This window comes from Colossoma macropomum, unplaced genomic scaffold (assembly GCF_904425465.1).
Source record: "Colossoma macropomum unplaced genomic scaffold, Colossoma_macropomum, whole genome shotgun sequence".
Lineage (NCBI taxonomy): Eukaryota > Metazoa > Chordata > Actinopteri > Characiformes > Serrasalmidae > Colossoma > Colossoma macropomum.
Window position 1 is genome coordinate 29,877,538 of NW_023494799.1, and position 25,698 is coordinate 29,903,235.

The 25,698-nt window shown below is 38.9% G+C and overlaps 1 protein-coding gene across 1 annotated transcript in view; it reads left to right on the top strand.

Annotated features, from left to right (window-relative positions):
- The first annotated feature begins 5,194 nt into the window (after window positions 1-5,194).
- The window catches only part of ssbp4 (single stranded DNA binding protein 4), a 98,451-nt gene continuing 77,947 nt past the window's right edge, over window positions 5,195-25,698 (top strand). The window contains exons 1-3 of the mRNA XM_036585886.1: window positions 5,195-5,369; window positions 14,832-14,904; window positions 24,167-24,228. Of these exons, the coding sequence (XP_036441779.1) occupies window positions 5,314-5,369; window positions 14,832-14,904; window positions 24,167-24,228 (191 nt within the window). The 5' untranslated portion in view covers window positions 5,195-5,313. The remainder of the gene's footprint in view (window positions 5,370-14,831; window positions 14,905-24,166; window positions 24,229-25,698) is intronic.

Below are 25,698 nucleotides of genomic sequence, written 5' to 3' on the forward strand. Positions count from 1 at the left end.
TCTGAGGCAGCCAAGCGTTTCCTCTTAATGACAGGTGCACCACTGGTGCCTGGTGATGTAATCAAAAATCAGTTTTTAAGGCAGGCAAAAATCACTACACTTCAAACAATAATTACAGGAAAAAAAAATAATATTCTCTTTTAAATGACACAATATGATGAATTGAGCTTCATATGAACAAGAGCCTGAACAAACCAAGTAAAAAATGTCAATTTTGATTTCAGGTTGACTTTTAAAACAGCGGCATACATTCCATTTAAATACCCAACTCAACATATGATCAGTGTTTTATGCTAAATATTAATGATTCTACAATAAATATAATACTACAAATATACAGTAATAGTATATTTTGAATTACTATAAGTATAACTACTCACCATGTGGCCATCCCTGGCCACATGGTGAGCAGTTAGATCCCATTGTTTGAAGTAAATGTGTCCAAAAGTCTAAAAATCAGTGTTTATTAAGAATTGTCACTACCAAAACACATATTTTCTGCAATTAAGTAACTGTTTTGGAGTTTTAATGAAAAATATTCTAAATTTATGTGTGTACAACTGTTCAAAGCTTTGTTTGCTAGTCATTTACTGGCTAGCATTTTTGAGTTCTGCTCAAAATTAGCTAAAATTGTCACTACCGAAACAGTCACTATCGAAACATTTGGTAAAGTTTAGGTAGTGTTTAGGTAGGTGGTGTTATGATTGTATTGTAAGTGAGAAAATGGAATGTTTCATCATTTACTTAAATAAAATAAATATAAATAAGGTATAGGGTCATTCAAAGCGAAAGGATTTTAGTCTAAAGTTTAAGTTAGTTAAAAGTCTGAAATGTGTTTTCAACTCTAACTTTGAACCCCATAAATGGAACAACTGTTTTTCTCTTAAGTTTTGGCCCTTTACACCAATATGGTATCATTTACTTCATAAACCATCTTAGGTCATCTTACAATTCCTGGCTGAAACTGGTCACGGATAATGATGTACTGCTCTATAAATATGTTATTCAATCCTTATGCATGTGTTATGAAGTCTTGGCCTTCAAATGCAAGGCATATTTATCAAGTTGTTGTGTTGCTATATAATATGAAACGTTTCAGGCTGAATGTATCATCATGAATCTGGCTGATCTTAACTTGAAAGGCTGAAAGGTTGTGTGATGTCAATGAGTAGCTAAAGATGAACTATGGCAAATAATGAACTAGCTAGGCTACTTAGCTAGGCACTGGCTACTAAAATGAACACATTAAAGTTATTGTTTGCAGTAAAACTTGTGCTGTATACATTCAAAAATATTTAAAATGCACTGTTTTATAGTTGCCTTCCACCCAATGATTGCTGGGATAGGCTCCAGCTTCCCCCGCGACCCAGAAGGATAAGCGGCTTAGAAAATGTGTGCGTGTGTTTTATAGTTATATACCTTACGCATTTCTGATATTTTGTACATGTTGAGCAGTGAGCAGGAAGGGTGGTTGAGGTGTAAAAAGCAGGGCTAAGGCAATGTTTAAGGGGCTTGGAATTGGGGGGAGGGGGTTCCAGAATAAGACCTTTCCTAGGGCCCTAAAAACCCGAGGGCTTGTCTTTGGTGTATAGATATCATTAATCGGTTTGTGACAACTGGTTTGACAATCATGAGACCAGTTTTGTTGCTTTCCACAAATTGTAACAATTTCCAGACTAGCCTATAATACTAATGTTAACCTGTCTAGGAAGCACGCCAGTCATTATTACCCTATTTATTGTTGTTTCATAATTCAAGGACTAATGTTAACTCGTCTAGGAAGCACACCAGTTATTATTGCCTTATTTATTCTTGTATCATAATTCAAGGACTAACCGTTAGTACATATATTTTGTCAGTTATGTGCAATAACTTATGTTTCTCTAATGAATAAATTGTATTTAAACAGAAGTGGTTAGGAGCAGGATTATGTGTCCCGGATGTGTGGTTGTAGGAAAATAAACCACTCCAGTGTGGTAATGGCCCCTAGATTGTGTTGGGGGCCTCATCACCACCCCTTTGCGATTCATATTCCTTTAACTGCGCAGCCCATTGCGGTCCAGCTTTTATGTATTGTTACAACAGTCTTGCAACACAGACGTAAAGGCTGAATCTGAAATGACTCCCAACTCCCTGCACAGTGCTCTACATATGGCATGAAATAATGGCCTTCATGCTCTATGTACTATATGTGCAATAGGGAGCCATTTTAGATACAATCAAAAAAAAAGTCTTTCTCACATCTGTTGCACAGACAAAATGGATGTTGTTCTAAAGTGGTAAACTCTTCCTTAAACTTCAGACTCTTAAAGGAAAGCAAAGCAGAAGGACTTTCCCTTTAAATGCAGTGCGTAGGCTGCATATGTAAACAGAAGCAAAATCAACGGCCACGAAAAAAGGATATTTTTAGACGTGGCAGATGTCTGCTTTTATAAATGCATCATACAAATTGCCGTATAACACTTAAATTATTTTGTGTCATCAAGCAGCAATATGCCAGATTTTTACACATTCTGCTCCGGAGCACAGTTCTAAATTTTGCTATCGAAGTCTCAAAGTCACAGACGAAGGCCTGGGGCAGTGTAGTCTTCTGCTCTTATAAACATGGCATCTTACAAATATAGCCCTATAGCGCTTGAAGTCATGAAATGAAATCATAATGCATTTTTCTTCTTCCAAACCGTGACGTATTTCCGGGTGAAACACAGTATCAGGGAGGGTCTCTGAGGCAGCCAAGCGTTTCCTCTTAATGACAGGTGCACCACTGGTGCATGGTGATGTAATCAAAAATCAGTTTTTAAGGCAGGCAAAAATCACTACACTTCAAACAATAATTACAGGAAAAAAAAATAATATTCTCTTTTAAATGACACAATATGATGAATTGTGCTTCATATGAACAAGAACCTGAACCAACCAAGTAAAAAATGTCAATTTAGATTTCAGGTTGACTTTTAAAACAGCAGCATACATTGCATTTAAATACCCAACTCAACATATGATCAGTGTTTTATGCTAAATATTAACATTAATGATTCTACAATAAATATAATACTACAAATATACAGTAATAGTATATTTTGAATTACTATAAGTATATTTTAAACACATATTCTCCGTCTCAACAGGACTGTTCACATCATAGCAGTTCTTTAAGAGGCTACTTTGTCAACATTAATATTAGCTTTTAGATAAAACAGTTCACCAACATCAACAATGGAAACCTAGGTATCAGTGTTGTATTTATTTAGTAGAACATACTTCTACTGACAGGTTTTTCCTCAAAGTTCAACTTTATAGATAAAAGATAACTGATATATCTAGAACCTAGATATGACAGAGTCATTAAATAGTTGGGACATACTGGATATGCATATGCTGTATACCATAATCTACTGTACGTTTTGAAAATGTGTTTATCTGCTTCTATATTAAAGTCTAGTTAGACACTGAGTTGGTTAATCAGGAACAATGAAGCATCTGACTGAGTTTCTGTAAGTTAAAACACTTCTTTACACACTTCTGCCTATGACGAAAAAATGTTCTGTTTTTTAATGTCTAAAATAGCTTTTTATATCTTTATTATTAAAACTGTGATATATCTAACAGTGTTTTACAATAAGTTACCATAACATTGAACAGACATACGTAGGTGTTGTGCAGATGCAGAAGTACAGTTTGATGTAAAAGCTTTGCTCTAGGGTTAACAAAGAAATGAGCTAGTTTAGCTAGCTAGTTCAGTATGACTAGCAAATTTCATGTCTAAAAGCTGTTTACATTTAGCTAATTTTCCTCTAAACTCTAAACAAGCATTTGCATTTAGCTCATTTTCCTTCAAGCTCTAAAGTAGTGTCTACGATTAGCTCATTTTCCTCTAAACTAGTGTCTACGATTAGCTCATTTTCCTCTAAACTAGCGTCTACGATTAGCTCATTTTCCTCTAAACTAGCGTCTACGATTAGCTCATTTTCCTGTAAACATTTATATTTAGCTCATTTTACTGTAAACTAGCGTTTACATTTAGCTAATTTTCCTCTAAACTAGCGTTTACCTTTAGCTCAGTTTGCTGTAAACTAGCGTTTACATTTAACTCATTTTCCTCTAAACTAGTGTTTACATTCTGCTCATTTTCCTCTAACTTCTAAAATAGCATTTGCACTCAGTTCATCTAATCTCTAAAATGGCTAGCTGTTAGCTATCTTAGTAGCACTAGCAGATTTCTTGTCTAACAGCTGTTTATGCGATCACTAACAGCTATAGCTAGTCTTTTAAAACAAGGCTAACGCTATTTAACAAGCTAGCAATGACTCAAATTATTACAGTTATCTTACCTCACCTTTAAAAATCCTTGTCAATTCTCAAACATTCAAAAAGTGGATCTGGCTCACCCTGTTATTGTAAAGGAAGGCACAAGAAACCCGACTGTACTAACTGCATTTGAACCACAGATGTTTAAAAAAGGACATAATTTTAAAATAAAAAATGATAACTATAGTAATATTTTCCCACATTTAACAACATAAGGAATCACAACACATAGGATGTAGGAATTACTGGACAAGTCACTCCTCTCTGAACACTGGTCACGAACATGACCCCTCCACCCCCCCTAAATCCGCCCATGCTTTAAAATATTTTGTGTCATAAAGCAGCAATGAGCCAGATTTCATACACCCTGCTTCAGAGCAGAGGTCTAAATTTTGCTATCAAATTCTCAAAGTCACAGACGGAGGCCTGGGGCAGCGCCGTCCTCGGCTCTTATAAATACGGCATCGCACAAATCGGCGTAAATTATTTTGTGTCATCGACCCGCAAAACGTGCCAGATTCTTACACGTCGTGCTCCAGAGCGTGGGCCTAAATTCTGCCATCAAAGTCTCAAAGTCACACACGAAGGCCTGAGGCAGCGTGGTGACTTTTTTTTCCTCATCAGTCCCCCCTTCAGTCTAGTAAACAAGGAGTGCGCGTTCCCCTTTAAGAGGCCCCCACCGTCTCCACGGCGGCGGGAGGGAGCGCGCATTCCTAGAACAGCGGCAGAGGGAGAGAAAAAAAATCTTCCAGCGACCTGTTTCAAGTCCCCCCAATAGAAACTGTGCCTGATTTGTGGCCAATGTTGGAGATGTGAAAAAAAGAAGGGAGGGGGGGGGAGAGGAGGAGGAGGAGGAGGAGAGGATGGAGGGAGGGAGGGAGGAGGAGGAGGAGGAGGAGGGGGGGAGGAAAAACACTAAAGGGGTAGCTATGGAGATATAACGTTTTCCTGGCTGCTTTCTTTGACAGGTGTTGAGTGGGTAAAAGTCTTAAAACAGAATCCAGCATGTACGCCAAAGGTAAAGGAGCTGTCGTCCCCTCTGATAGCCAAGCGAGAGAAAAGTAAGTGAACTGCGCGCTGTTTTAACACTAATGTTAACGGAGCTCCAACTTTCTGAAGTGCTGCTACTATTGTTTGAGGGGGGTTTCTTACAGTAACACGCTCTCGCGCCCCGGGGGTGGCTCGCTCCTGCCTCCGGCTCGGCTCTTTAACTTTTTTTAAACCTGGCCGGATTGAAACTCGTTGTTGTGTTTGTTTTCATTCCGAGCGCTTCGTTACGGTGTAATAACTACTTGACGGAGACTTCGTTCGCGCTGTCCGGTGAATTCGGTCGGGGCTGAAGTTGCAGGCTGGGCTCGGTGCTAGTTGTGAGCGGTTGTGCTGGTTCGGTCCAGAGCGCTGAACTTAACCAGCGTGTTGAGAAGCGCGGAGCCGTTTGTTTGTCGTGTTGTTGTGGAGTTACGAGCCATCGCGGCGATTTCGCTTCAGTTTTAAGACGTGGTTCAAAGTTCGGGCGATGGTTTACAGTGAGTCTCCCTGCAGCCGAGTCTTCCTACCGATAACGCCGAACTGCTGTACTGTCACTATTTCTCGTCTCTTCAGGAGAGAAATGTCCACCTTACTGCGGGGAGCGGGCTGAGACTCTCAGGGCTGAGGCTGGTGGAGGAGTAGCCGGGCTGGTAGTGAAGATGAGCCCGCGCTGTGTTGTGCTGTGTTGTGGGCTGCTGATACATAAAGGTGTGCTTTGTGTCCAGCTGATATCTTACTGGGTTTTTGAGCATCATTTGGCTGTGTAAATACGTGGGGCTGCTTCCTGTGAGGAGCTACTTACACGTGTGGCTGTAAAACACAAAGCAGCGCAGAAGTTGTCGAAAGTTGAAACTTGTAAAGTAGCTGGAAGGTTTCAGTACGAATCGCAGAAAGTTCTGCAAAACTGTCTCTGGGTTTATCTAATGTAGTCAGTGCCGTGAAAAGCATGCAGCCCCAGACGTCTCTCAGACGTTTTCTCAGACGAAGATGAATGAATTAGTATTTCCCTCAGTCGTTTACAAAACTTCTAGTAACATGTCTGAAAGGAAAAGGGGCAGAAGTCTGGAGATTAGGCTTAGTTTTTGTGTTTTGTGTTTGCATATATTTTACATATATACATAGACATATGTATATTTATGCATATGCATGTATTAGAGGTGGTATAGTGTATTGTATTGTGTATTATCACGATACTTCAGTAAGTTTTTTTTTTACAGTATATAATGTGTCATGATTTTCTGTCGTCTGGTAAGTCAGAACAGACAAAGTAATGCCGTAATAAAATACTATCATAAACTATGAGTCCAATTAGTTGCATTCAATATTTCACACACATAATTAAACAGAACTAATTATGCTCTCTTTTTAATCGAATATGAATATGAATTTTCATGATATGCGTAGAAAAGCATAGTGGGACATATTGTGATGTAACTTATCACAATAACGATATATATATATTTTTCTTTAATTTTATATATGTGTCCCTCAACAAGTCCCACAGTGTGCTGATAGACTCCACCTGTGTGGAGAATGAGTGAATCACCTGCATTGAATTCATATGTGAGGAGAAGTGCGTCTCTTCCACAGGATGACGGAAAAGGAAAGATCCAAAATGATCAGGAGAGGCTGTTTGAATCATGCTAGGGATCTAATCACACATTTGGGGAAGGGTTTGCCACTGTAAGCGCTCAGTGGAGTTCAGTACAGTTGATCATACAGAAACTGAAAATGATATGAAAGCACACCACATGGCTTGGATCAACTGGTCCCTCAAAACTTGCTGCTGGACAAGGCCACTGATCTGGGAAGCTACTGTGAAGTCAGCTGTGACTTGGAACCAGTTACAGAAGTTAGCAAAACGTCACTGATAAGATACTGTATCTAATGCGGAACATTTTGATTTGTGTGTTTTATACGGTGCCATTCAACAGCCGAAAAATGGCACACCATTGCCAACGTGAAGTGAGGCTGTGGTCATGCTTTTCAGGGTTGCTGGGAACATGGACAGTACACAAATCTCACATCCCTCTGGTAGAAACTGCAAGTCTGTGGCCAGAGCTCAGAACTGGTGTATTTTGACATTTCCAGCCTACTTTAAAACAGTGTGAGAAGTCTTGCTTGAAGGAATGGGCAAATATTTCTACATGATGATGAGCAAAGTTAATAGGTCCAGAAAAATATAGCAGAAGCTGTAGGTGGTAAAGGAGGTTCAACAGACTAGTGACCCAGAGTGGTGGACGCTTAACAATGAGAACTTTTTAAAATGCTTTATTAATTGATTTTGTCTTTATGGAGAGACTTTGGAGAAGAAGTTATTAGTCATGTATGAATATTTTCAAACAAATGCACCCAAAGCCACACAATACTGGATCTAAAATAGTAAATGTAAGGGTGGCCACATTCATGGTACTGTTGTAGAACATGCATTCTAGTTGTTGCATTCTTAGTAGGGATGACCCAGTGTGGGACATGTGGGCCAGTGCTGATGTCCAAACATTTTGATGTGTGTGTCTGACAGTGCTGATACAGAAACATTAATGAAATATTCTAGATACTGGATTAGCAGTATGGAGAAATATAATAGGATATAAATTTTGGAGATACATATGTATCAACAACATATCTATATATATATGTATATATGTATATATATATATATATATATCAGATAGATAAATGTATATGATATATATGTATCTCCAAAATGGTAACTTTACAGGAGAAACCTTCTTTACTTTTAATGTCAATGGACCCAGTCATTTTGGGTCATTTCTTTTGGTCCATTCATCATGAAATTTACACGCAATGTAAAGAGCAACAGATATTTTCAAATTATGATAAAAACTGAAAAATGTTTTGTTTTGTTCTGACAGAAGCGATATATATATATATATATAGCACTATTTGTTTCACAATCAAAACATCAAAATATCAAGTGATATTATTTAAGATTACAATGAAAAGTTGGATTGGACTGTTTTGGTTCTGTTTGGCTTCTCTTAAAATTACACCAAAGGCAACAATACATGATAAATGTTAAACCACATTTCTGAAAAGGAAACATACATTCATTTTGTTTACATGTATTAGGTGTTTATTTTTACCTCATACAACTATTGGGAATCCCTATAGCACTCAACAAATCCTGACTCTTAGACACTGATCTAGAGGCTGATAAAAATGACTGTGGTGCTTGCTAGCATTAGTGATATAGCACTAACCTCATCTGGTTGACTAAAGAGTAATTCAGACAGCTTGCAAATAACAATTCAAACAGCCTGTCCACCCCAAAGAACTTGTGGTCATTCAAAATGTACTTCCACCTTCTGGATACATCATCAGAAGGGGGTTTTCCTAGTTATCGAACCAGGAAATCTCTATAAGCTGCTGCAGCACTGTTATAAAAGGCGACTAGGCATGTTTACACCAGATGTAGCAGTGGTCACATTTTTCATTTTGGCCGCAGTGCCCCTTTAACTACCTTCAAAATCAGTATTGATATGTAACACCAGCACCAGCATGCAGGTATAGATGATATATCGCCCAGCAGTATGATAGATAACAGTCAAAGGCCTTTTACTCAGTGTCATTTTATCCCAAAGATCTACTGATGAGTGACAGATAAACCTTCAGTTCATACACAGAACTCATTCTCAACCTGTTCTCTTCAGCTGAAGAACCCTCACAACATACCCTTCAGCTGAAGAAGCCATGAGGCATCACTTATAATAACCCTTTATTTAATGGAAATGTATAATGATACTGTGTAAAGCATGAATGAAAGGAGCGATGCTTTTTGTAGCTTTTCTATCGTTCATTTGAGAGTCACGGTTAAGCCTGGGGACAAAGTCGGGTCCAAAGGGAAAGTCTCGTACTACTTTTGAGTAAGTTTAGATTCGGAAAACAGTGCAGCAGATTTCATTGTGAATTCTAGCAGTCTAACTTCACGTTAAATGAAGGTATTCGATATTATGAGCTCTGTGGTGTTGGAGGACGTTGAGTGGGTTGATTTGACATTTTATCTGAACAGCAGCTTTACAGTAGCATAGGTGAGAACAAGGTAAGCCTTCAGATTGTCTGCCTTCATCATGTCTGATAGATTTACTGAAGTTCTTCACTTTCTTCATTCCTCTGTTTGGTTTCTTACAGCGGAAGTAGCATAGCCTTGCGCTTTGTAATCTGGACGAGAACGCTGTGTGAAAATGATCACAGCAAGTCGGTTTTCAAAATCTTGAATCAAAAGGTGACTTTGTGCATCCGCCAAAGCTTTTCACAGTAGTCAACAGGCCAGTTATTAAAAAGCCTGTTTCTAGCTAAGTGTTTATAAATACACTAAAGAGGTTTAGGTACCATTCAATGCCGACCTTGGCCCGGAGCAAACGGGAAAATCATTGCTTGAATTGGGCCGATCACTTAACGCTATTAGAGCGGGTGAAATGGTCTTCACCCCTTGCTAAACAGACAAGTGAACAATCCTAACACTCATTTGAATGCTGGCGGATTTTATTAGGTATCGCTCTTTTTTAGGAGGACGCGTGATGCTCGGTCTTCACTTCAGTATGCAAGTCTAATTAAGCTTGGTGAGTGATGTGGGGGCAAAGCTTGCAAACGGAGGAGATTTCTGTGTTCAGCTCTTGAGTGTGAAGTTGTGCAAAATAGCCTATATTTTGGTGGGAGTCTTTTTTTCCTTCTCTACATCTTGATCACTTTCTTGGGCTTTTCTGTAGAGTTTTACTGGAGGAGTAAAGAGGCAGCGTAGGACTGAATGTATGGTTTTGATTTTCTCCAGATGGTCCTGCCTCCTCCATAGAGGTGTTTTCAGCAACATATAAAGAGAAGTGCACACGCATACAAAAGCACTGTTTTCGTATGAAGAACGTCTGATTTGCCGCCTTTCAGATAAATGTGGTACTCAGACGTAAATGTGGCAGTCAATTAATTTTTTGGGTTTCCGTGCCGGTTAAGTTTCTAATCATTTGAATTGCTTCACAAGGGCACTGTTTGACTCCAAATATTTAGATGGCGTGTGCAGAGGGGGCTTTTAGTTTAAGGACTGATTTTGCTTTTTTTGTGTTTGTTTGCAGATTTTCTTTTAGGATGACTCTTGAGACATTTTTCAGAATGATTGATTAATATGGGATACAGCAAGACAGCTTATCAACACATAAGTCTGTTTCATCAGCATTGCAACTTTGAGCCAGTCTTGCATTACTTCACTCCAGTGGAATGAAACTATCAGCCTTCAGTTGCCGAACAACTGCTCCGAAAGCTTTAGTCCAAAGACTGAAAATCCCAGGGAATCAAATGCAGCAGAATTTACAACTGCATAGCGATCAGTCTAGTGAGACTAGGCACAAGGTATGATTAGGGCTGGAGATTAAATTGAAGCATGAATGAATATTTGTATAATAAGAATTCAAAAAATTCTTAGTAGAATTTTAAATGTCTGAGGCGCTTCTACTAGATTTGTTGGGTGTGTTGAGGGATGAAATAATGATTCCTCATTTATTCTGTGACATTGCACCTTCATTAGTGTAGACGCTTTTCAGTACTACTGTTTTTCTTGAAGGAATTAGATGTGAAATTAAACAAATCACTTCGTTAAGCTGTGATAGTATAGATTCTCCTATATATTTCTTTGTACATTTGCTGAAGGAGAGGCGTTATGTATTTTTCCCCTTTGTGTATATCTCCAAACCCAGCCGTGGTGCTGTTACGGTCTTCCCCTCCTGAAGATCTGCGAGCCCAACTCTGCGAGTGAATTATTGAAATCAAGACAGGAAGGTTCATTAGTTAGGCTGTCTGTGCTTGAGCTTAGCAAAACTTGCCTCTGCTCCTTTTATGTTTAAAACGAGCCTCAACTGGGAGCCTCAGGCTAGATGTCAGGATGTGTTCTCAGGTTAAGTTAGGAGAAGCTTACCTTGATATGACTGGACACACAGCGAGGAGCCTGTGCTGAGTGTCAGAGCACAAAGCAGGACTAGCTCAGATATTCCTGTCTATCACAGCCATATTGGCATTCAAGCGGCTCTCCACACAAGGCTATCAAGGTTGTGATTTATCCTCGCTGCGAAGCTTGTCGAACCAAACAAAGGCCAAAAATGTTGAAAAACTAAGCCTTCGGCATTGCTTACAGGTGCTTTTTGAGTCCTGTAAGAAGTTAACATATGTGAACACTGTGATGGATGCTCTGCAATCCATTTGACACAACAGTATGTTTTAAACACAGTGTAAATGGGGCAAGCCTTTCAGATAAACTCACAGTTGTGTACAGGTGTAGAGTAAAAGTGTAAAATATATGCCTATAGAGTTACATTTAATGCAGATTTAACCCTGCAGGAGTGGATTTAACACTGGCGATGTTACTGTGGATGCACATGGAGCCCTCTCCAAGTGTGACCCTCCAAATCCCATTTTCTGACTTGGTGACAGAACTGTCCTCCAGAGCTAAAATCTTCTTCAGTGTGTACCATGACTGAGAATATACAGTACTGCATACGTCAGAGAGCAGTCAGAACACAATGTTATTCACTTTCAGAAGATTGTTTCCAAAAAGTAATTAAAACATATGGAGAAAATGGGACTCCTAACAACCGTGCAAGACCTGGTAGACCACCATAACTGTCTCCATCAAATAAAGTCGCTTTTAAATTTGAGAGATATGAGAAAATCAAGCTCCACGTTTGCTTCAGATCTGAAACAACCCACAGATGTTTCTGTCCGTCCATGCACTGTGAGAAAATAACTTAGTGCTATGGGTCTGAAAGGATGTGTAGCTGTCAAGAAGCCTCACTGAGAAAAGGAAACTAATAGAAAAGAAGAAATTTAGCAAATTAAACAAAAAGCTGATGGTATTCTTACAACAATGGACTGACCACCCCAGAGTCCAGACCTCAACATCATTCAGTAGTTGTGTTCCAAAGTCTAGGCTGCAGCTGAGTTAGGCTGCATTTCTTGGCCGCTACGTCATAGAAGGCTGTTCCAAGTGAAGGACTCTTCGTATACAGCCTTGAAATGCAGACTACGCTCAGAGTGATTTCTAGTACGCAACAGATGTATCCTTCCAGGCCTTCGGTTACCCACAGTTCTGTGCACAAAAATGATGTGTAGGAAAAAAAAACAGCATCACGAAAATGTCCATATGTCGTATTTTAATCCAAAATATCTGTATATATATGTACTTTATCGTACTACATAAGCTTGTTGGCGTATTAGCTACCGTAGCAACAAACACAACGCAAGGGGTTCCATTTTCTCTCACCAGTTCCCTCACAGGTTTCGCACCGTAATTGCATTTGTGTGACCAATAGGCTGCTAATGAGGAGTCTTCATAGGACAGTCCTGCCGAGGACCCGCACTATCTTGGCTTCTGTCTAGGCTTGGGAACGCGGCTAATGTGTTTGGGATTACTTGGATTGTGAGAAGCAGAACATGAAACCAACTTCTAAGACTGAACTTGCTGGAGGTGTGGAAAAATATCCTGCAGATTTCTTTGAAAAAACTGAAAGCAAGAGTCCTGAAAAGACTAGAAGCTGTAATAAAGGTAAATAGTGGACACATTAAATACTGAAAATGTGTATTGCACTTAATTGTACTTATTGCCTGTTTTGACTGGAAATTGAATAAATGAAAGTTTGGTTTCTGACTATGCACAGTGCTGTGTACATAGCGGGATATTCTTCATTACGTTACATTACGAGGGCTGTTGCCCATGGTCAAGCCAAAGAAGGCTTTAGATCATTCAGTGGTGAGAAAACTGAGAAATCATCTTTTTGTCCATTCCAACTTCATGGTGAAAAGTCTCCGAGACCAAATGCCTGAAATAGCCTGAAGCAAGATGGCTGGTGGATAAACAGAGTGGGGATTGCCAGTGTTGGGATGTTCCTGTGGATGTTTCTGTGTCAGCCAGAGATGCGTTCTTCTGGACCGTCTCTCTGTCTCACCATGTGGCTCTGAACATTCCTTTTTATTGTCCTGCAATGCAAAGTATGCTGGACAAGATCTCTGATCTGGGCTCCTCAGTTTTGATTTTAAATAAGTTTTAAGGCTCTCTGAGATCATAAACAGGATTAACTCAGTCCTCTCTGACCAATCCTGGGTCCCGACTTCTACTCTTCACTCCTATAACTTCATAACTCAATTTGCAGTGTTTTCCATGTAGTGTCTGAAAAATAAGCCTTAGAATGTGGACATACAAAGAACGTTAATCAGTTTGGATGCAGTGAAGTGTGTTAATTGCACATTGGGTACATAAATTCTCAACGTGCTGCGTAGTTTGAACTTTGGCGATAAGAAAACATGATTTTCTTTGGCTGCCATGATTAGCCTAGACGTTATCCTCATTCTACTTGACTAAGCTTGGTGTTCTACATTGTAGCTCCACCTTTGATATTGTCAGTGAAGTTGACTGGTAGTGTCCTACTTTCCCTCTACACTTCTCTGATGCAAAAGTGCTCATAGTTCAAGCGCTCTCACCTTCTCTGCTAGAATGCGACATCCAGTTGAACAGCATTTTTTTCCACCTGAGCACCCTGGACTGACCCAGTAATAGAGGGACTAGTGTGAGGTGAAAAAAGAGAAATAAGTAAAAAAAAAAAAACTAGGAATGCGGATTTGACCAGATTCTTTTGACTGATAACCGACCATTATTAGTCAGTGATTAATCGTTAACCGACAAACCTAAAATCACAGATACGACCCATTAAAACAAGGCCTATATAAACAAGGCTTTAGGCTTAATGGAGTGAAAAAACACAGGCTAACAGATATGACAAGTACGTAATGTCTACTTACTTACATTTACCACGTATCACATATTAGCCCGAGTTAATGAACTTATATTGCTTGACCGAGGCTGGCTTTAGGTTATGCATATCGCTGCTGTTGGACCAAAACCTTGTATCTCCATTTTTGACGTTTTTCAGTTTTTGACTTATTTTGAAAATGCCTCTTGCCTTTATATTGTGTGTAAAACGCAAGATGAATGGACCAAAAGAAATGACCCAAAATTGCTTGGAAGAAATTCTGGTTCCATTGACTTACATTAAAAGTAGAGTATGTTTTTTGCTTCTCCTGTAAAGTTACCAGGTTTTGGTCCAACCCCAGCGATATGCAGTTTAAACAACAATCTTAGCACTGTATCACGTGGCTAAATATCCTAGTTGAGATAGTGCTGTAAACTACATTTAGGATGGTTTAATCTCTGCTGTATCCCTTTATCAGGTACTCTGGTGCTTTTGGTTAAAATTAACTCCAGCAGCAGGAGTCAGAAGTCACAGTTGTGCTTCGCTGAGAAGGGCTACCACAACAAGTTGTGCTCTTGGACCCTCATACAGTTCAAAAACAGGCCTCAACCTGCATGAAAAACCTGCCTATTAAAATGTCAACTGGTTATCAGACATGAAATAAACTTTTTGACATGTATGTATTTGTCGTTAATCACCAACATCCCTCAGAGAACTAAGAACTGTTGTTCTCCTTTTGTTTTGCAGGTTAGCTTTATATGTGTACGAGTACTTGCTGCATGTTGGTGCACAGAAATCCGCACAGACCTTCCTGTCAGAGGTAAGTGCTTTATGGAGATGAACTTCCTCAAGTGAACGGATGCATGGGGCTCTCAACTATTGTATAGCGAGGGGATGGAATATGCATTAAGGGTCATCTAAGAGTCAAGTACAGTAAGGCTCTGACCATGTGCTGCTGACTGCATAAAAATCTGTGTGTGGTATAAAAAAACAACTAATATTTGTGGAAAAAGTCTTTAGTGCATTCAGTGCATTCCTGGCAGACTGACTGTTTTGGACATTGCTCGACAACAGCATCTTCTCTAACTTCAGTAATGACTGTTTAGTCTTTCACAGAATGAATAACCTCTCACCCTTGTTAATGTTTTGAGACTGTATGTGCTTAAAAGCATTACACCTGAGATTATGTGTAACGAACAGGGCTGATGAATTTAATGTGTTAATAATGCCTTAATGTGACACCACTAATTGTTTTAAAGCCACATTTTATTAGTTTCACACTTTGAACTGTTTAGATTTGTGCATATTCACTTAATGAAAGAAATGTTACTGAATAATTGGAAATAGTACATAAATTCTGATGGCGCTTATCTTGTCTACTCAGATGATAATAACAAAATGTTTTTTAAATGAAAATAATATTTCTTTTGGCTTATTTGAGCCAATAATCACGACTAACCACACGAAAATAATATGATCAATCATGATCAATTGTTGTAACTGTTTGACGGCCCTAGTAGTCATCTTCCATTCTCTGCCATTGTTGATAGGAAGATGTACAAGACAGTATTGTCAATGCGTTTGTAAAAATTAGTGCATTCTTTGAAGCAGGGCTGTCCAATCTTATCCGCAAAGGGCTGGTGGGGCTGCAGGTTTTCCTTCCAAATAAGCTGAAGCCCACCTGATTCTACATGTTTAATCAGTTGGTGTTGGTCTTCAGACATTTCATCAGTTGTCCTCCTTTTTTTGGAGGCCCTCTGTGAATAAGATTGGACACCCCTGCTTTAAAGGGAAAGATAAACCAAAATAAACCAGTGATCCACAGGAGTGTGTACACGCCATAGGCATATTGGTGATATGCTTGTAGTTTCCTTTAAAAACAGTTTTAATTTGTTTTAAACTGCATTGTTATAACTTTGCAAAGTTGACATCTTAATAAAAAACAAATGACTGAACCTCAAACGTAATTAAATTTGACAAAGTAACAAAGTATGACAATGGAACATGCCCCTAAAGTAGCACAGCTAGAAAATAGTCCCTAAAGCTGGGTGCAAATTACACGGTTTTAGAACTGATTTTTCAGTTGTAGGCCAAGTTTTGGGATCCATGACAGCGTAATTTTCTCAGTCTAAAAGCTCCTGCAGAAGCCCCGATATTTTCAAATAAGTTTGAAGGTTTTGGTGATGACAGATAGTAGTTGTAGCAATGAGCAGCAGCCAATGAGATCATGAGAGAAAAAACTCTCAGGGAGCAACAAAACAATATCAAACATGTTCAAGAGGCTATTACAGACAGAAGTTCTGAATATTCATCAGTGATGTTGCTCACCACTACGGATGGGCTTGGCGTGAACTTTGAGTACATATTTGTGGCAGCTTTCTCCTTTATGCTGTCAGTGGCCAGTTGCTTTTTGGATGGACCCAGGAAATGGAGGAGAAGCTGTAGGGCAGTAGAAAACAAGTTTCTCCTTCTCTTCTTTCTTTTTTGCTGCACAAATTAGTGTAGAAACAGCAGCTACGTGAAGTTTCTCAAGCCCTAGTTTGACTCATGATTGACACTTCTTGCATTTATTTCTGTGAGAGTGGAATTTTGTCATCAGGCACGCTTTGTCACGAATCTCTCCAGGTAAAAGTTCATGTAGTGCGTGAGCCCCGTCTGCAATCGCTCGTGTGGTATGTACACAGTTACTGTGACAAACAATAGGTCCCAAGTGATAAATGGTGTGTAGGGTGAGCAGCATAGTGATTCTAAGCTTGTGTAGTGTCCACTACGCATTTATTAGCCTAGTCAATTATAGTCTTAACCAATAGTTAAGAGTGCTGCGTGCGTTAGTACACTGTAAAAATAAATTACCTAGCTGCATTACTTTCACTGCACCACATTATCAGTAGAATAGCAACTTTATACTATGGCTCCAAAGTCACCTGGATCACAAGATTACTGTGATGTAAGTGTATTCTGCTGTATGCTTACAGTAATAAGCTGTAATTAAAACAGCAATCTCCTGTATTTTTACATAACGACTGTAAAAGTAATGCATCTCAATGGCCAGTAATTTACTGTAAATGTACACGTGAAAAAGCTGACTTTTTATTTTAGCAGACTTATTAAAGAGTATAAATGAAGTGTTTTGCACTGTAAATGCATGGGAAACCTGAAATCTACATTGATTTTTTTTATTTTACTTGTCTTATAATTTGCCCAAACATCACCAAAAACCTGTATCTATCTATAGCAATAAAACATTTTTTTTGTTAGCACCTCAGTGTTCCAGCATTTAAACAAAAAAAGAAAAAAATACTGTTAAAACACCAAAACCTGAAGCATCAGAATAAAAAGTACTTGAAGTGTTTTTATTAAAATGTTTGTGTCTCTTTACAGGTCAGCAACCTCACATTAATTTGTCATTACAGAAGATATCTTAAGATGAGTTGGTTTTAATATAAAATTAGTGTTAAATATTGTGAAATGCTGGCAATAATTAAGTGTAATGTGGGCTCACAAAGAACATGTTTACACAACGATTATGTCTGAACATGTCTGACAAACACTCGACCACATTCATGTAGTGTGATGTTGGATAAAACAGATTATGAGTTGTCAGTTCGTGATAAAAAGCCTTTTGCCTTCCAGATGAAGACAAGGTCACAGTTGTGCCTGTTGTAAGAATATTGTGTAGAGCACTGTAGTACATCACTGTGAGATTCTTCTCTCTATATAAGTGGTTCTACATGACACTAAATGGTTCTATACTCTGACCTTAAAATAAGGACTTCAGTGCCATAACATCTTTCAGCTTGGTTTATTCAAGGGTGAAATGACAAGTACCGAGAAAGGGATATTAGAAATTGAAGGTCTTTGACTTAATTGTGTTTCTCTGGTGTGTCTTAAAGACGTTTGAACCTGTGACCTCTTGCTTATTGCTGTGAGTCACTTTACCACTGTGCCACATCTCACGCTCAAAGTTCTTGCAGTAATTTAATCCAAGAAACCTAAGTTAAAATATTTCTGTCCAACACTTAAAGGCTTTTTTTTGTTGAATTTTTAGAATTAGTCATTTAGGAGACCCTCTTATCCAGAGCAGCTTACAAAATATGCACACTTTTTAAGGGCACAACTGATTTCATAGTTGGCTTGAAAAGCATTTGAAGACCTTATAAAGACCATTCAATTAATATTCAGTCTAAAATCATATGTGGTGCTCTATTTAAGCTTCTAACATGGCAACATTACAACTAAGAGTAAGCCTCTAACAAGCACTTGAAGCTATCACTGGATGTGGTATCACATTAGCTACCATAACAGCTAAAATGAGCTGGAAGCATCGGTAAACATTTAATAAATTAACTCTTCATTTGTACTTCTTTGCAAAATGTGAAGAGAATTTGCAGAAGCATTAACATTTGTACGGCTAATGTTGGCCTGATTTGAAGTGGATTGCTCTTTTTTGGCACTAGTGATAGCGCTTTTGTCTGCGCTGTTATTGCTAGCGTAGCCCGTGTCAGTGCTTTCCTCACTATACGAGCACTATACGCCCTTCAGCCCGGAGTGGAGGCGATGTTAGCGCTCATTCCGTTCATAACTGCTCTTAAACTCGACCGCGTGTTAAAAGTCTGGTTAAATCTCTCCTGTGAGAAGGGTGAATAGGTACAATTGGCTAATCATATGCTCTTAACCTCTAGACTCTCTACAGTGATCCCTTTCAAGGCCAATAAAGGAATCCCATCAGTTTCTATTGTTATTGGCGATAAGAAATGATGGGCTTTGTTAGCATGACCACTATTTTAACAGCATAACTCATGTTTCTCCCATGTTCCCTGCTGCATGTTCTATTCAGGATTTTACTTGATATTCCGTGATTAGCTAATGGCCTGTTTTTGCAGGTGTTCTTTGAGCTGATCTGGTTTTGCTTGGAAATATAAGAATGAAATACGATGTAACTACGCTCTGAGTATTCAGATGATTTCTTGCTCAATAATTTTGATGACTATGCAGTGATTTTAGTTAAAAGGTGTGAATTTTACTTTCAGTGCCGCTATCAGAGAGAAAAACATCATGTAGCTTGCCCATTTTATCACTCACATAAGAGTGAATGAGATGTGGGAATTTGATCAGTGATGACAAAAAAGAAAGTCGTAGTAGTTATGATGCCCAAAAGCATCCAGTTAGTAGATGGATAAAGTGCTAAGCTGGGAGTTGGGAGATACAGTCAGAGATTAATTGCAGAGTTTAAGTGTTGCTTAGTGACTGCTGGGGCCTGTTAGATCCCGGGTCACTGGCAGCCGAACACTTCACTTACACTTCATAAAGCGTACTGTCTCTTAAGCATTTCACTCAGTAGCCTAGTTTGAGTGGCCTTGTCCATTAAAGCGATAATGTCATGTTAGTCTCCAGTGCGATATGTTCATACGTTGATAAATGTTGAGGGTTGCTCTTTAGGCCTGGGAATTGTTAGCAACTTTATGAAACAATATGTATCACGATTCAAGGGACCGGACTGAAACTGTTCTTAGACCAAACTGGAGCTTATTTTCCTCCTGAACAGCTTTCACATTTAGCATGCTTTGGTGGTTCTGCAAGAACTTTGAGAACCTCACCAAGGATAATCTCTTCAGCGCATAAACATGCAACTGCTTGCAGTAAAAGTATGCCATCTAGAGCTGCACAGCATGGATAAAATACAAGTATCGAATTTATATTGCTTTATGCTGTAATTGCTAAATGTCTTGCATTATATAATGGTTAGTTTCGGTGATGCAATCTGATTGGCTGAGAAGTGTTCTACCTGTGCTGTTATTTGTGATAACAGCATGTTTTTTTTCATAATAACTGTATCATTCTGCTGAGCACCGGCTGCTAAAGTGCAACTGCTTTGCAGCTAACCAAAATATGCTTCTACATGTATAACAGCAGAACAACTAAATAAACTGTAATTAGCCAGAAATGAACAGAATGGGCTGTGAAATGTCTTACAGACTGTTTTACAGACAGTGTTCAGACTAATATGGCAAGTACTGAAGTATTGAAAAAGCTGAGATTGCGACATTTTCATAGCTCTGTGCAGTGCAGTAATTTGGTTTTGTATTGGGTATTTTGTTGGATATTTAATATTCTCTCCTTAATTTCTCATTAAATAAACTTCCAAAATTTTGCTGAACATAATGGTTTGAAAACGCACATCATTGGCATGTTAGTCGCTAAGGGACCACCTACAAAGTGCATAATGTGGATGTTTTTGTAAGTGTTATTTCCCATGTATTCACCTAAAAGAGGGCAAAATCATATCAAGTCTCTTCCTTTAAGCTGAATACAAATTCCGGGTAAGGGTAACCACTCTCTTCACTACAGGTGATTCTACTGGATTTTGCCTTCTGTTAGCTAAATTTATGGAAAATATGCTTTGCACCATTTGGACTAATCCTTAATGAAACATTGGTGATCTACATTTCTGAAACATTATGTTCAGCGAAATTTAATGATGGACACTTTTAAATATAAATGTATAAATGTTATACATATGTTAAGACATGCATGTGCCAATATAAAAATTCTACATCACAATGATTACCTAACTAACCAGACTGGAGCTTTTTTTTCTCCAATGCAGCTTTTTGTGCAAATAATAGTAATAAATAAAGAGCTAAACCCCAACTATTAATACACATTATTCATGCACTGAATGCTGTAAAACATACACACAATGTGTAAAAGTAAATCTATGTGTCAATATAGTCATCACTGTATCAATATGCATATCACCATAAACTTATCCATGATATATTGTCTATATCTTATCTAAATTTTCTATATTTTGACTGCAGCCCTGTTTCCCTGTGTGAAACACCTTGTTGATTTAGGACATGATAAAAATGGCTTGTGATTTTGAAACCACACAGCACAATAACCAAAGTTAACACCTGCAGGGTTAAACTGGTTTACATTGTGTAGTTACACCAGGGGGTCCAATGTACACTGTAGGTGTTAATTTAACACTGGTGAGTTTACTGTGCATGAGGGACCTTCACAGTCAGAATGGAATGCCATTGTCACAGATGCCTGAGATTTGCTAGTGTCAATTATAGTTCCCCATCTACTGTCAGTGAGTACTTAATGTTATTAAATAGTCATTGCCGTTGATGTTTTGTTTCAGTGAATTGTGCTCTTCAGTTATCAGTAACTGAGTTAATTCACTTATTGGCCACTTTATTAGAAGCACCTACCACGTTGGTACACTTTGTAGTTGTACAGTTCATTTTGTTCACATGCACAATTCCTGTTAGCATCCTCTTTCAGCGGTCAGTGTCTGACCACTAGACCACTGGCTGATATTTCTGGTTGGTCACCTCCGAACTGACACTGATGTAAGTCAAAACCCCAGTAATGCTGCTGTGTCTAATATACTTGTACAAGTGCAACAGCCACTAACATGCCACTGCAATGTCTTTCAGTCCTGTGCTAAGAATGATCCAAATAATATCCAAATAATATCTGGTCAGTGGTGGTCTCTTTCCGTTAAAAGATGGGGTAGAGGATGAGCATCAGATGGGCTACAGTTATGGTAAACCAACAAAGTACAAAGTAATATATGGTAGGTGTTTCCTGTGAAATGACCAATGAGTGTATATACATAGTAAGTGTATCTAATAAACTGGTAATGGATAAAGTGTATAGGGATCCCAAGTGGTAACGTAAAAAACACTGTCAGGAGCAGGTGGGTGCCCTGCTGTATCCTGTTTGTCCAGGGGGGATGCAATTGGCATGCGCTTAGTGGTTAGAGTACTCCTGCAGTACATTGAGAATTTCACCAAGGAGAATCTCACCAACTCATGAAAACGCAGCTCTAAAGCTGCACAGTATGAACAAAATACAGGTAATGCAATCATATTGCTTTATGCTGCAACTGCAGTATATCTTGCAATATGTTAAATAGGCATGTGCTGATATAAAAATGTCATATCAGTTACACAGTTTACAATATTGTCACAATATTTTATTAAGAAAAAAATGCATGTAGAAGGTAACACAAATATATACAGTTGTATGCAAAAGTTTGGTGCCTTGGGTCAAATGACATGTTTTTGTTGATTTGGTCACACTTTATTTGGATGGTCCTCTATAGATGCCCTGCAGCTACTTAAATCATTAATAAACTTTCTGGTGATCCTCAGTTGATTATAAACCACATTATGGTTAGGGTTAGGAGTAGTTGTAGGTTTTGCCTTGAGGTTAAGGTTAGGGTTAGGTTTAGGGTTTGGGGTAGATTTAATAAACGCTTTCACACTGAGCTTCAAGTTCAGTTGAATTTAATGGTGAAAAAGGTTAACATATCCTCAACAAACTTCTGCTCATTAGAATACACAGTTACTATTTATTTGGTGAATTTAACATATCAGAAAAAGAGTAAAACATGAAATGTGTCCTGTGCAAAAGTTATGGCACATTTTATATTTAATGTTTTATTTTATATCCCAGTAAAGACGTTCTCTGTTGAAGATTTTATCACTTAGAAAATAAACAGATCATGCAGTTTTACTAAGGATATTCAAACATTTGCACACTGTACCTGCATTGTTTTGACTGTCATTTTCTGATAGCAATAATGGTTGGTGGTATTACATTTTGGGGATTTACGTCTTCCCTGATGGTTCTTTGTATAGCAGCACAGAAGTCTTCATTAATCTTGGCAGTTCTGGTTTTTTTGACAGTATTAATGGGCACTTTATCATAGATTTCTCCTCTTTTTTCTGGCTGGTTGGTTGACCCTCTAGGTAACACATTAGTTATGAAGAGAGCAGTGTGACTGTTGCTATGAGCTGTGAAGGTTCTCAGACCAGTAATACACCAAAACAGCTGTATAAACATTAAATATGGGATTTGATCACAATGTGACAGCAAACCACAGCTATTCTACATACCTAAGAAATCTGTGGTGAAGCTGCAGCTTGATTGACTAAAGTGCACAGATGCTATTTAAAAGTGTCCATAATAACAATATCATGTGTGTTAAATATAATGGGACACCTTATTATTGAACGTCAGCATATATTTAATGTTAAAACTAGCAGCGATAAATGACTAACCTGTATTATTTTGACTGAAACAACTTTTGTATATCTTGATTCATCAGAACAGAAACACTCAACAGGAAATGTGACTGGTCAGGATGCTAACGTTTGGCTTGGTTAGAGGACTCATTTGCAAGTCTCCTTTGATATCAGTATTGCATAGGCAATGAAGCAAATATGGTTAACAAACGACATACTGTACAGCTTCAGTGCCTCTGAGATCCTGAAGCCAATTGGAGATGACAAAAATCACATAAAAAAAAGTGCATAATCAGGGCATAATAAATTCCTAATAAACGGTTAGCAAAGTTTTTAAAAAGATCCGTAAATATGTACACAAATGCGCTTGCTCCCTGCAGGGCAGGTCTTTAAGCCTTTGTGTGTACACAGCAGGAGAGCACACCTGTGATTCAGGGCCTAATGAGGGAGCAGTCACCTGCCTCCTTCTCCCAATTACCGCTGCTACTCCCTCCACTCACACCCCGAGCCACCAGGGGTTAGGCCACTTTTCACTCAAAAGCACACGCACACATACATAGCAAAGCATCCTTAATCAACTAATACACTCAGGACCTGAAAAATGCAAGTCATGCACTTACAGCTTGCAGCTATCACTTGGCATCTACTACTGTACACTGATATAGAATATAACCCTAACTACAGGCACCGAGGGAGTAGGTCTTTGGAATTACTTGACTCAAATATGTATATCGGCTTCATGTGAATAAAATAAATTGCTGTGCAAAAGTCAGAGACCATGCTTCATTTATTTCATTTCTAGGCAAACTGACCATAGCACATAGCACTTGTACATAGCACAAGTACAAGTACTTCAAGTTTTCGCCTCTGTGGTCTGGCTTTGGACCTGCAGATCTTGGCCTGCTGACTCCCCCAGTATCTCCCATGCTTTTTAGCAATAGAACGTAGGGATCTATTTGTGCCCGTGTAGCAATATAAGGCACATACTCATCCTACTTTTCTCTCTCTCTGCCTCTCCTGCTCACTTTCTATCTTTAGATCCGATGGGAGAAGAATATCACACTAGGAGAGCCGCCTGGGTTCCTGCACTCTTGGTGGTGGTACGTATCGAATCTCTACATCATTATCATCTCCAAAAATGAGATGCAACTTCATAGTTGTCAACTTAGACTCAGTATGCTGTCAATGATAAAGTTGTATGTTACAGTTAAGGTCTAAAAATACCCTGAGAGGAGCTGCGAGGGCTTATTTTATCCCGTAGAACTCTGGAGTCATTATTGCTGTACTGTGGAAATGAAATTATGCAATTAATGATGTGATTAGATATGTAATGAATTTAAAGGGACACTCCAGACCAAAAAAATGTACGTCTGTTGTAAATATGCCAGCTCGCATCCTGCAACGGCACCACAGTAGACCGTAAGAGTGAGATTTTCCAGTTTAAAGAACAGAAAATCTGCCTCTGATGATGTATTTTGAAGGTGGGAGGAATATTTGAAGAACGACAGGGCAGATACATTAGGGTGAGCTATTGCAGTTGTTTTCCCCAAATCATTCTGCTTATGTTCTAGCCACTAGCTGGCTAATGCAGAGGGACGCTAGATAGCTAACAGTACACCAAAATTACATCTGTACTCATTAGCCTCTACGTCAGTGGCTACGCTAGCAGTCAGGGTTTCTTTGTTGCCTTGGGGGGATTCCCAGTGGCTGTATGATGTACAACCCCATTTCCAAAAAAGTTGGGACGCTGAATATAAATAAATATAGAATGCAATGATGTGCAAATCATGTAAACCATATTTTTATAGAAAAATACTACAAAGACAACATATCAAAAGTTGATGAACTGTTTTCGCAGACACTGGTTATCAGAAGTGTTTCTGAGCCCATGCAGTGATTTGCACTACAGAATCATGTCTGTTTTGCACTACCAAAGATCACAGGCAGCAAATACTGGTTTTTGGTCTCGTCCCTTACATACAGAGATTTCTCCAGATTCTCTGAATCTTTTAATGTTATTATGTACTATTTTAATGTTATTATGAACTGTTTTACATACATCATCTAAACCGCTTATCCTTCGGGGTCGCGGTGGGTTGTTGGAGCCTATCCCAGCTGTCACTGGGCAGAAGGCAGGATACAGGGCAGACAGACATATACAATCACACACACATCCTCCTAGGGGCAATTCAACATGTCCAATTGGCCTGAGGGAGGACACCAGAGTACCCTGAGGAAACCCACGCAGACACGGGGAGAACATGCAAACTCCACTCAGAAAGGACCCCGGTCACCCGGCCGGGAATCGAACCCAGGTCCTTCTTGCTGTGAGGCGGCAGCGCTACCCACTGCGCCACTGTGCCGCCCCTCTGTTTTACATAGAGAAATGTTATTCTTGAAGTGTTGCACTATTTGATCGTGCAGTCTTTCACAGAGTGGTGAACCCCTCCTCATCTATACTTCTGAAAGACTCAGCCTCTCTGGGATTCTATTTTTATACCCAGTAATAATAACACCAGGTGTTTTTTTAGTATTACACAACTTTGTCAGCCTTTTTTTGCCCCTTTGGA